The sequence below is a fragment of the Leguminivora glycinivorella genome, chromosome 6 (genome assembly GCF_023078275.1).
Source record: "Leguminivora glycinivorella isolate SPB_JAAS2020 chromosome 6, LegGlyc_1.1, whole genome shotgun sequence".
Classification (NCBI taxonomy): Eukaryota; Metazoa; Arthropoda; class Insecta; order Lepidoptera; family Tortricidae; genus Leguminivora; species Leguminivora glycinivorella.
This window is the reverse complement of record NC_062976.1, coordinates 8,077,180-8,090,856: the sequence shown is the minus strand read 5'-3', so window position 1 is coordinate 8,090,856 and position 13,677 is coordinate 8,077,180. Positions and strand designations below refer to the sequence as shown.

Genomic DNA, 13,677 nt, shown 5'->3' with positions numbered 1-13,677 from the left:
TGTTCAGATCGCTAAGCAATGCCTTGAATGAAAAAAAGTTCGATGATCAAGCCCATCTACGACAGTACATAGCTGAGTTTTTTGAATCTAAACCTAAGAACTTCTTCGCCGATGCTATTCATTCTTTACCAGAACGATGGAGACAAGTAGTAGATAACGAAGGCCGTTATATTTTTGATAAATGATTAAAATAATAAATTAAATAAAAATTACAATATTGGTTATGATTCGCTCATTACTTTCTTACCAACCCAATAGAATGACTCATCCCATTCAGCGCTTTACGACCAGACTATACTACCTTGTTTAGTTCCCTGATGTAGAATACAACTATAACCGATGTCGCATGCCGTCTTGCTTAGCTCCGTAAATCTCTTGTAATAGTAGAAGTACACCTAGGGTCTTTTAATATGGGGTAACCATTTTAACAAATGGACTGACACTACTGTGAAAATGTGCCAACGAGGAAAATATAGCGCGTTAAGTATTTCAGCGAATTGCCGTTGCTAAAATTTTCACAATGCATTTTCCGACAGCTTAGAAATAATGTTGGTTAGTTGGAAACTTGGAAATGATTAAAATAATAGGTATATTGAACATGACTAGAAATACTCGATAGTAAAAGCTTTTCCATTTGGTTCCATTAATGAAGGTAGAGAAGGTCATACCTATCTAATAAATTACGTAGCCCAATTTCGTACTACAAAACATAAACTCAGAGTAAAGTGATCTTGAGGTCTAATTAAAATTGAAATGAGAAGAGTTACTCTACTTAACGTAGAATTTGTATTCTTATAAAGCTTAAGGAACACTTCCCGTTCCATTTTCGACATTTTCGTTTACAGCCGCGGGGGACGGAACAGGGTTCTTTCAAAAAGGTAGAAGGGGAAAGACCCTTATTATTCTGAATAATTTAATTAGGAGTTCTTATAATACGCTACCTTTACGGAAATTATTTATAAGGACTGATTCGTAACAAATTTGATAAATTCAGAGTGCTTTTTCTTGGATAATTTCTTGTTTACTTTGTATTATACATACACCATTGAAATTGCCAGAATCACAAAATTATTATATGTAAAATTATTTTTAAAAGCAAATCTCAACTAACTAGATAAATAAAATTAAAGTGAACGCTGAAAATAATTCGGCGACAAACTGCTGTCAAAATCTTGATTTCTGTTGACGAAACTTGCATTTAAGTAATTTTGAAGACTACCCGGCAACCAAGATTATAACATATCTGAAAGGCAAGTTCTTTACGATTCATTTGTAAAATGTAGACGTGTCTCCAAATATCTACTTTACCAGGAATTAAGTTGATGCGGTATTAGTTACCTGGCATTGGTTACTTTTCGATAGAGAAATCCATATCAAAAATTGCTGAAAGAATCTGTTAGCAGATTTTATTTAAAAATACGATCTTTCAACTTTATTTTCACAATAGCTTTATATCATCCACGATATTTATGAAGCCAGCAGCTTGCTAAAGCCAGTGCTCTCGAAATCGGGACAAAAGACTTGATATAACGAAGTCCCACAGTATTGACTCATTAATCGGTATAGGATGTAGTGTCCAAGAAATTCGTTCATTGAAATGACACCCACGATGAGCAACCAAAATATTTTAAAAAAGGGTAGCCCTTGATAGGACTAAAACTAAGAATGTGTCAAAAAACACTGTCGGATGTATGATGGAGGGCATACAACAAAACTTACAACATGAGCAAGGAGAAACGGAGAATTTACTAATAAATAATGATTTTTCAATACATTTTTAACACATTATAGAAAAACAATCTTTGATTCGCCCGGCTTCGATACATTTAACACAGTTTCGAATTTGTCAAATTCGTTACGAATCAGTCCTTATTTGCGCAAATCTCCATTAAATTAACAGTAATACTAATATCTAAAAGAGTCATCATCATCAGCCTTGATTGAAGAAAATTTCTCTTCGGTAAATTAGTTCGTCGATTTCTTCAGTTCATACTATTTTTCTTCCTTATTGTACTTTCCCATCCATAATAGTTATAACTTATATTAGTTATTTAACTATTTCTGTTATTTAACTGTTTACCGTGGGATTCAGTCAATCTGTGTAAGAAGTCTTATATTATTTATTTTGCCTACTGCAAAAAGTCCTTTCAATAATTTGCCATCAATATCCTGAAACGATATTATACATGGTGCTCGATCCTGTCATTTGTTTTATTAATAAATAGTTACCGCAATTCAGCCAGTTGAAAATGTCTGCGTAGAGTGGTACTACCGGTGCTCCGCCGGTCGGATATTGCGCTGTTATGGCGTCGTCGGCTCGCTTAATGCGTTTCCGATGTGACGCAAATGGGATGTTTTGCTCGCCCTTGGACCATTTGGTTCCGAGCACAGGTGTATTAACTGCTAATCTCTATCATACCAATGGTACTTGCACATGTCATAGATGTTTGGCGGTAGTATTATGTCGTATTGTATCTCGAATAGGGTTGTCATCATCATCCTCCTTGCGTTATCCCGGCATTTGCCACGGCTCATGGGGGCCTGGGGTCCGTTTTGACAACTAACCCCAAGATTTGGCGTAGGCACTAGTTTTTTCGAAAGCGACTGCCATCTGACCTTCCAACCCGACGGGTAACTATAACTAGGCCTTATTGGAATTAGTACGGTTTCCTCACGATGTTTTCCTTCACCGAAAAGCGAATAGGGTTGTAAATAGAAAAAAAAACAAATGTGTTTTTTCAGAATTATGAAAAAAAAACATGAAAAAAAACCGAGCACCATGGTTTTTTTTTCTAAATATGTTTTTTTGTCAGATGAACAAATAATACGACAATAACGGTTTTTCGTGAGTTGTAACGTGTTTCGATATAACAATAACGTACATTTTAATTCAATTAACATTCAGTATACAAACGTTTATTGGGGAATCCCCGATACTGCGTGTAGCGTGGAGAGGCGGTGGTGTTGCCAACAGTAAATAGTGATAACTACCAACTACAGATTTCGTAAATGTTACTTTTATAAGACCAGAAATTAAAGTTATTTGACTAAATTCGTTTAATAGTTAACATTAAATCTAAAAAACCGTATAAAAGTATTAACTACTTTGCAAATTTTGAGATTTCATACTTTAGAAAAAAAAACATACTGTTTTTTTTTCACGGTTTGTTTTCAAGCCAGAAAAAAAACTGTTTTTTGCAACCCTAATCTCGAATGCTTACATGTATTATCAGTATACACGTAAGTTAGTGTAAATCCAACATTCATTTGTAATGATAAATCTATAATTATTATTTAATTTGCATAACTTGAGGAAAAGTTTTGGTATTTACAGGCAATCCGGAATGTCTCCTCTCTCTTTCAGGAAGACCAGCATTAGGTACTGCACTGAGAGAAATTTGCATTGTGAATTTAACAAGTTCGACTTGTTGCGGTTTATCCGTTTGAATCAGCCAAACGTATGTTTAAAACAATATGTGTCAGGTTGTTTTTATAAAATCGACTTGTTGATTCAAATATATTGCCGATTCAAATGACAAGTAGCTTGTTGTTTGAACCAAAGAGCACGTAGGCGCTATTTTAACCAAAAAACTTGTTGAACGAACATGAAAACTGGTTGTATTTTCTCTCATTGTGGGAACGTTACTGTAAATTCTCATCTTCTTTCGTATGCTTCACATCCTTGTGCTACTGTCATAATTTAAATATTTGGTTTGCTATTTTTGCTAATCAACGTTTGACGAAATCAAATGGTACGCCCATCTCAACGATTTAGACTGTTCATTGATTTAATCTCGCATTGCCCCATCTGGTCTTGGTGCTCCCAATGCTTGAGCTGTAATGGGATAGTGGGTTTATCTCCGTGAATAGCGAATTTTAAACCGAAGCTATAAATCCTAGAGCCAATGCGTTTAGAGGATTTATGCGCCGTTGCTAGCACTCGCGGTGGTCGCTAGCTTGTTTACGTACAGCTGATTCATGTCTGTTCAATATTGCGGTAGACAAGCAAACGTTTTACAAGCTTACTGTAAATTGATAGAGTAAGGTCAGTCGGCGCAATTGCAACTATTAGATAATTGTAACTAGGTACTTAAGGTATACAGCGAATATATCCATCGATGTGGTTACCTGGGCTCATTCCTTTCTAACATTAATATTTAAGCAGGGGTTGCCAATGCTCACTGTTTCTACGTTCGTATCAATGTCATAATATCACGATAGTTGAATATATCGTTCTTGATCGACCTGCATAAATTTTCGCCTGAAGTGTGTTAACATAATTTGATAATGTCTCTGGCTAAAGCGTCACTGCGGGCTGGAACACTCATTGCCATGTTAAATAATTTCAGATTTAATTTGAACGGCTTAGGTCCTTTTGTGTCAGCCCAGTTAAAGAACCAATCTTCGTTCTTATATTGTCTTGTCCCCGTTCTTTACACCTATTGTCGGTATTCGTTCGTCGTCGATTTTAGTCACGCGTAGGCATCGCCGCCTGTCGGTCGGATGGCTTTGTTTTTAATGCCACTTGGTCCTTGACATAAGCATAAAGTGAGAACGTTAAAAACCGTGTGATAGTGCTTTTATTCTGTACAAATGGTTGGAATATTTAAAAAGCAAGTGAATCGGGCCACCGCGCGTTTCTCTTTAGGCTATAATCGTAACTTTGTCTTTGAATTGTATCTGGTACATTTCCACCTTAGCGTTAACCACTCGAGATACTTATCTCTCGATGCGACAGTGCAGAATGCGGAATAAAAGACACGGGCATACCACGCAGAATTCCTAACCGAAACCCACGCAGACTGGCACACCTGTTGCGTACATTCGAAAGACTGCTCAAGGATTTAACTTATATTCTCCCTATGGTTTTGTGACTCTCAGTATAGATATGTAGGTTCCGCGTGATCTTGGTTCTTTATTAGTTCTACAGGGTACGCCCATAGAAGGAGCTAACGGTCCATAAACCAAAAGTATTTATGTACGTGTTTTGCATCGAAAAATTACGCGCGGTTATGGCAGTCTGAGGTGTTGCCATATAGGCGTGGAATGTCAGCGTTCCAGAAGGGACCGTATTCAGCTCACGGCGCAAAGAGGACGCTGACTCCTCAGGACACTCCACTCTGCTGTCGTCGCCGCCGTGTTCTACCTCGAATACTAATACGCCTTCTATTGTGCGTCCAAACCCCGACGTTCGCCTTCGCGGCCCAACGAAAGTTTTGTAACGCCTTTGTCTTGCTGACTTTCGCGATCGCTAACTGGAACATTCTTTTGACAGATTGCCTGTAGCGCTCCGAATGAGTTTTTTGTGGAGACTCTTGACAGTTATTGATACCAACTTTTTAGAACAAATAGTTGCACGAAGCTAGCAAAACACTTGTATTCATGAGTCTGTACCCATCCACGTTGCTTATACCATTGCGTATCTTATTCTCTGAGCTATTAGAAGAACCTTATCTATAACGTTTGTAACTACAGTACGTTCCCAGATATTTAATTCAGTAGGGTATATTTAGCCGTTATGCGGAACGATAGTGATGCCGGGGTCCGCCCGTATTTGCATAATTTGTAGATCGCTGGCGTGGCGCGAGATGGCAAGGCAATAGGAATGCGTTGCGTTGCCATGAATATGCACTGCTGTTGTCAGCGCCGCAAGTTTCAATGCGTTGCGCCGCAGCGGCCGGCACGGCGGCGGGCGCCGGCTGGCTTCTTATTATTCCCATTGATTACTAAACGTAGACGAAGCAAACGCTCAGGCAAACCGGTGTAACTGTGACTTTAAGATCCCTAATAATTATGCGCAGGCGGAGAGAGCGCTTACATTGGTTCCTAGACCCTTCAACACGCCTTCACTCGGTGAACGATTGGAACAACAGCTCTGCTGCACGCTCCGCTGGCGACCACGCCGCCCGCACACTTCGTCTGCCCCCGCGTTCCCTTGCGAAAAAATCATAATGCAATCACCAGGACGGCCGGTGTGGAACGCTCAACAACCACTCGCAACACCCGGCCAGTCTGCAATTCAATGCGTCGAAACTCACACGCCGTCCATCACGATGATGGCTTAGTCGGACCGGGAAACTGATTTCTCTTCAGGTGGCCGCTGAAGTGGAAATTGTCCGCGTGGTGATCGCCGCTGAAAACCGTTGGATGCTCGAATTCAGTGACGTGTACTTTTACTTTTTGCTCGTTTTGTGCCGCCGCTTCGAAAACATTGGCTTGCACTTTCTCGCTTTACTGCTAATGTTAACATTTGCGTAATGCGATGTTCCACAATCGCCAAGGTTCGCTGTACTTACCGCGAAATATGTAAAGCGGACCATTATACAGCGATTCGTTGACCGAGATTCTCCCAAAAAGTAATTTGTATAATAGGTGGCCAAATCACCAGGAGTTCATTAGCGGCCTTTATCGTTGGGACAATTGTCCATCAAAAACAAATTAATTCTTTACGCGTCTCGACCGTGTCCGGTGGAGGTTGCTTTCGAGTGTTGTTGATTTCGAGGTGTCTTTCTATCGCGAACAGTGGCCTGGTTCACTCGTTGCCCGCTACCTACCGTCAACTGATGGTAGCCGATTACTGTGCGTTATCATTTAAGTGTTGATTTTATAAATGGAATTGTGTTGCTCAATTATCGTCCATTAGTGATAAGAAGCTTAATTAAATTTGTAGGTTTTTAAAATAGATATTAGTGTGAATTCGTTGTCACTGTGATGAGGTGATCTGTGTTTAGTGCTACCGCTGTGTAAGTGAGACCTAGAAGTGTTTCGGAATATGTGGGGGGCGGCGGTATCCAATCCGCCGCATTATCATTATGTCCAAGGACCGGGCGGACCTATGCCTCAGGGTGGACCGAATGGTCCCATGCTACTGGGGCCAAATGGTTCCATGATGGCGGGCCCTAACGGACCAATCTTAGGTCCTAGACATTTGAGACCGCAATCCTCATACTCTCTACCTCATGGTAGCAATGGGCCTGGTCGGTGGGGTTGGTCGGGCAGTCACGCCTCGTCCTTCGACCGCAGGCAGCTAAAAGTGCCTCCTCAACCAGCTAGACCAGCTCCCGTGCGCCCCGCTCAGGCTAGGCAAGGAACTGCTAACAATGTAAGTGGCCAATTATAAACACTACGAAACCGATTTCTTGTAAACTATGATAATTTCTAGTGTTTCACTTGACTGCAGCTATCTATTGCATTAATATAGACTGCGTTACTGTGTGTCGTGTCCTCGCACAATATGCGTGCGCTGTGCTGTTTCGTATTGCCATAATTTATTTCCTCGTCTCTTGCAACGCGTGTCGGATGTCTGCGCGCGCGTCACCCGACACGAACAAGTTTCTCTACTATCGACAAGTTACTTTCTCAACTTCTTATCTTGCTTCTCTAATGTTTTTAAATTTGCATTTTATTATATCTGCTATAAGGATGGTATTACAATGATAACATGCTGATTAGAGATCCGAGCTTTCTTAGGTTAACTGCACATATTTAATCAAGGCATGCGGCTTCTGTATAACTACTATTATAAATAAATCAAATGCGCCGAAGACCGCAGCTATTTATAATAAAAACCCTAATGTTATTGCGTGCATCGTCGAGTCATTATCACGACTTTCATTATGATCAAATTTCACGTTCAGTTTAATTTTAGTCGCTTTAATTTTAAAATTACCTCGTTAAATATTTTCTCCCGAATCCCTTGCTTGTCCTCATCAGCTTCAATGTTTACTTATTTACGTAACTCTTACAGAGGCTCGACAAAAAATCTCGTATTCGTTGAGCACATTCCAATAGCCCTTTTATAGCGAGCCGGCGTAAGACGATTTCCTATATAGGGTAGGATCTAATGAATAGCAAATGCAGTCGTAACAGAGGCTGTTCTCTACGGAAAATGAACACTGGCGCAAAGGCGACTGAACTAAATATTGCATTTCGTAGTCTACTATGACATGAACTATCTGATCAATTATGGGATTATATAGTATTGTCAGTTTTTGTTAGGTAAACAACATTTTTATTTATTGTATAGCGGAAGGAATTGGTTCAGAGTTATACATATAGGTAGATGAATTTAATGTTTTATCATTCGTCTCTGCTATAACTATAACTCAACAAAATTCTTTGGTGTATTTGTTTTGAAGTACTAGACTTTCCTACATATTTTGCTTTGCATGTGGGGATTTTTGTAGTTAGTTTTGTTATTTAGGTATATTTACAGTAAGGGTAAAAATTACGCGTACAGTTATAATTTATCATTCATTACCAGTTACCTGGAATTTAGTTGCGACTTGGACAGATTTGCCTATCTACATTTGATTTTATTGTACTTTATTATATAAAAATATTACGAACACTCGAATAAAATATTTTTGTAGCAGTTGGAAAGGCATTACGGGCTTAAAATTGCAATGATGTTACAAGTTGTCACTGGTCATAGTGATCATATTGACTTTAACAAATTGAAATAAAAAGAATGAAGAAGAAAACATAATCTGCCTCTAAGCTTCATTGGACAGTGGTGCAAGTATTATTTATTATTCGGATAAATCGGATATCTGTCAATCAGCTGTTTTTCTTATACTTATATGTAGTAAAAATTTGTATGCCAATTTAATGGTCTAAAAGGGGTTTCTGTGGTAAACCTTCCGCCTTGCGCAATTTTTTAATATGTTGATATAACGGATATGTGGATTTATATTAAATACATTTTGATAAAGCGACAGACTTATCTTATTCTTGCTAATTCTGCTTTAAATTAAAATTAAATAGTTGTAGGGCTCATATAGTTCCCTACATATATGTAGTTAGATGAAGTTGTCTATCTCATCAATGACGCACTGATATAGAAAAATTCTTATCCTTTATAAAAGTTGATTTTGTGATTGGCGAAATGAAACATTACGCGATGCGACAGTAAATCAATATAGATGAATAATTAAGCGATATGCCCTTTTTTAGCATACATTAGAGGAAAACGATTTGTAAGCTGAATTTTATTTTGTTATTTTCTTTTTCGGTCGGTTTCCTTATTTTCAATAACAGTGAACAGATACGTGGCGTATTCTGGATTAATATGCCTAAGCCCAATTTCGCCGTATGTCGTAAAGTAATTTTGTCTGGCCAGCTTTCGTACTTATTCTGCTCAGAATTGTTTCAAACACAATAAAATAGGCAAAGTGAAAATTAACTCATTTACTGGGTATCTATAAACGCTAAACGCGATTATTAAGTATCGTTATCTGCCTCTATATCTTTTGCACAATCGTTGGGTAGAGCAGAGACAGAAAAAGACATTTTGTTTCACGGTATGTAGGTCCCCAGTATACCCAGCCATTGTATCTGACTGTGGCTAGTTAGAGTAGTTAGTCACTTGCGGTTGCGGTATTCTGAAAGAGGTCTTATCGAACAAAAATAGCAACTTTATCGCACGTCCCTTATCTGACAATTAGATGGATACGCGTGGATTAACAAAATCGTGCATACCATTGCGACGTTTCATCACAACCGTGGAATATTTACCTTTTCTGTATTTTTGATGATGTTATCATTCGTTTTTTTTTGTCCCTCTTCCCTTCCCTTCCCTCCCTTAATTACCAAACTACAGACTAGCCAAAGGCAAATACGTGGCCTACGATGGAGTGAGCTCGCCTAGAAGATGGCTGTTCACTCTTGATTTGAAGGTTGCCGGGTTATATGAGCTCGGACATATAGCCGCAAATATAGTCGGGAATATATGGTCGAAGAATGCATGTTATTTCTTTTGCTCATGCCTACGTGACTTAACGCGTTTTCTGCGTGTTGTGTGCCATTATTGCAATTTACTTATCCTCTTATTAAATCATAACTGCCTACTTGAGTGGTGATTAATCGACCTTTTAACGTGAGCAAATCGACTCGGTGGGTACCTATCTGTTTGTGTAACTTATTCATTAATTAATTTTATCTGTCACCGCACTGCAATTACTTCACGCACGATTACCTTTCTGCCGGCTTTCTGTCCCAAATGTCAAATACTGCGAAATACCTACTCGCGCCTAAATGTTATGACCCATTTCAGAAAAGTTTTTTTTTGGATTGTTATGATCTTTTATTTTCGAGCATTTTATTATTGCTGTTAATAAAGTTTTAATGAGCTGGCTTTGAAATCCAGTCTTGTTAATCTTCAGGCATTATTAACTTCTGGAAAACAAACTTTGTTTTGAGTCCGAACGTTTTCGCCATCACCATCTAGATCCGTCGATTAACATTTTTGTAATTCCGCTCGCAAATTGTTCACGATTTTATGGTTTCCGCATTTAAATTTTGCTTCGTGCTAAATTCTCTTATCTAAAGGTTGTGCCTACGGAATTAGCTGCGACTTTTTGTAGCCCTCTCTAAAATTGCTCTCCCAAACTCAATAAGCTTTTTTGTTCGCGTCGCGATGAGCCGTTCACTTTATCATCCCCTTTAGGACCCTTTACGCGCGGAATTTTTAAGAGGATGTAATGATGTTACGTCCTTTCTCTTATATTACGCCCATTTTACGGACGGTCTACCCTCTGATTAAATTCTATTCCACTTCTATATTTTGACAAGCTTTCAACTCTCTGTAGAGTGAATTTCTACCATCGGTGGCCCACCACTTGCGTTGTATTTTTTAAAGCGTTTTACTTATTCTTCGTTAAGTTGACGTGACACTGACACCAACAAGTTTCTAGTATTATCTTAATTATTATTGCAGAGTTTTTAGAACGTCATGTGATTGAAGCAGAATAGCAATATGTTGTGTGCGCTAGCGACAGGTTCTAGAGTAAAATCGGAAAGCAGAACATGTATGAAGTGACTGTGATGGACGTTTGTTACGGGCCACTTGAAAAGGAGTTTTTTTGCAGTCGTTGAAGATAGCAGTTATTGCTCATTCGATTCGATATTTCCATGCGTAATAGCGAAGTTATGCATAAGTTTTTAATAGTTGTTAAGATCACGAGATATGCTTTTATTAGAAGCTTACTTATTTTAGGCGCATCGGAAATCCGCTTAATGAAACCCTGACCCACCGAGTAACCACATAAAATTAACAAATAGTATGAATTTTATACAATTAAGTCCATTACGTTACTTTGTCATAGTTCAATGGTAGGTCAAGGTTTTACATTGCCGGTTTAAATGTTGGTGACCCTTTTTTAGTACCGTATATTTCATTATTGTGCCGGTTAAGTGCTGCATCGCCTGCATCTTAATCAGTATGCGGCATCGGACTCCGCGATTTAAAAGGCCAAAGATTCACGCCTCAATATGCACTAGCTGCATCTATCTCATCACCAGTCCGGTCACGTCCCCGCAACTGTGTCTCGTGCCTCTATCTCTATGCGCGCTCTATCTCGGAGCAATCTCGAAGCTACACGTGCTTTGCCAACACTCTTTCAATAAGACAAAACAATTTCATTTGCCTGGTTTCCTGTTGTAGGTAAATTGTATTATTGTAGTAGTGGAAAGCAAACGAGGTGAAGCTCAAACTTGTGTTATTGTTGTTTAGATTCGTTTAAACCTTTTGCATTAAAAAAAGGGATCAGATTTAGATATCCAAATACTTCTCTTTTTGCACGTCCATATGTAGTATCAAATAGTTTTCTAGTTTCATAAATAGGAACTGTTGTAACCGTTACCTGACAGCATTAGAGACACTGTATCACCTAATTCAACTATACATGACTCGCACTCTATTATTTTCTATTTCCTTAACCATATAAGGGAGGGTTTCGTTTTCTATTGTCAATTACTTAAAGGAAACGTTGAATGTATTGATTTATTAACTTGAATATAAGGTTCTTGCACACATACTTGTCTACAGTGCTTACTGTGTATATTCTCGCGTGTCCTATTAATTCCGAGGAATGTTCACTTTCTACGCTGCGCGCTCAATCAGCTTATCACTGGTACTTTTATGGGTTCTATTACCTTGTCGTGCACGGGCACAACAGTAAACCCCGATTATTACGACCACGTTTAAGTTTCACGCGCAATACACCATTTTATACTGGCCCTTGCTACATTTCAGTCCTTTTCACAGCCGAGAAACTTTCCTGCTTTAGGTGCGTTTTTGGTGTAGTTCCTTAAGAATATTATTTGGCTGGTATTTTATCATTAATTAGCGCGTTTTGTTTACTGGATTGTCATTTATTTTCTGTTCTGTGATGATTCGTGCAACTTAATTTGGACATTTTTATTTTTATTATCCATGGTGGGGTGGGACTGCTGGGATAAAAGCTTTGATCACAATGTCGCCTGATAGAAGGTGTCTATGTATCGTAACTAGAATGGAACCTGCTTAAGTACCTAAAATATACCTAGGTATTCACGCTTGATTTATGCTTATCATTCGTTTTAGGTATCTCATTGCAGTAAATTAACCCTGATAATAAACATACGTTTCTTACTTTCATTAGGAGGCTGTTTTCATTATCACGTTCGTAAATATTTTATGATTTTCATGTAAGTCGATAAATATTATTGACTAGATGATAATATAAAGAATATTTTTGATAACAGACTATGATTACATTTTTGTAGGCTCGAAAGTTTTATTCTTTCTTAATTGGCACTTACGTACAATTCAAAGTCTTATATGAGTTCAAATACCTCTTTATATGAAACATTTGTCATTTTTGATAGGCTTTCTTATTTTTATTTATATCTGGATGCACTAGACTAGACCATAAAGACTTCATTTAACTTTGCAATGTTCGGTCAAATCTTACAAGCTAAATGTCTGCACAACACTTCACAATCTTCACATTATTCTTCCGAGTTGAGATTCACATTGATGTGTAAGTTGGTTGATGATGATGGGCATATGAGATAGCAAGGATTCTATGTCAAAACAATGCAAACTAATTGTGTAACTACATAATTGTGTTTGGTTAATGGTTATATATAGTATTTTATGCAACAGGCGTTTAAAGGAGGTCAAAAAAGATGAGTGGCGTGGATAACAATTTGAGGCGAAGCCGAAATTTCATATTTTCGATTTTGCTATCCATCCAACACAATTTATTTATTTCATTGTGTGCCTTAAAAACATAAACATTTACGATTTGAGACGATTGTTTAATATATACCTACATTTTAATTCAATCGACCATTTATGCCTCGAAGTATTGCAAATAACATAAAATAATTATGACAAATCGCGTAAGATATTAAGGTTTTTGAACGTGCTTGCATTAAGTTGGTAACATTGGTAAGACGCCATTACTTTAAATGACAGACGACGCGTTCCGTTCCATTTCACGTTCTGTTTACACGACTCATTATGAGCCACTTTTTCAAAGTATAAACCATTTTATAAATTATGTTTAGTATGACTAAAAATAAACAATTACATATGAAATATCAATGTTTTAAACATTAATCACTTAATATTATGTTTATAGTTTTATTCCGTCTTAGTAAAATAGACTAATATTAAAACAGCTCGGTATGTAGTCGTAAAATGGAACGCATACTTTTTACGCACTAGTGCGTAAAATACAACTTCTCGCACGCTAAACAGCCAAAAACGGGCATTTTTGAGCAACTGTATTAAAAAATATAATAATCTGTGTTGAAAAAATCATTGCTCTATCGTCAAAAACCAGGGAGGAAATAGTCGAGAGCGATTGTATGGAGAATTGACCCCTCCCGTATTGTTTAAAAGATCTG

The 13,677-nt window shown here is 37.9% G+C and overlaps 1 protein-coding gene across 5 annotated transcripts in view; it reads left to right on the top strand.

Annotated features, from left to right (window-relative positions):
• The window catches only part of LOC125227302 (serine/threonine-protein kinase 26), a 162,402-nt gene that overhangs the window by 34,258 nt on the left and 114,467 nt on the right, over nt 1-13,677 (top strand). For 3 of the 5 annotated variants that reach the window (XM_048131580.1, XM_048131582.1, XM_048131581.1), the window contains exon 1: nt 6,520-7,102. The exons of 1 other annotated variant lie outside the window; for it this stretch is intronic. In XM_048131580.1, the coding sequence (XP_047987537.1) occupies nt 6,773-7,102 (330 nt within the window). In that variant the 5' untranslated portion in view covers nt 6,520-6,772. Of the gene's footprint in view, nt 1-6,517; nt 7,103-13,677 lie in introns of those variants that run through there. One more of the 5 variants, XM_048131583.1, reaches the window with a different exon arrangement.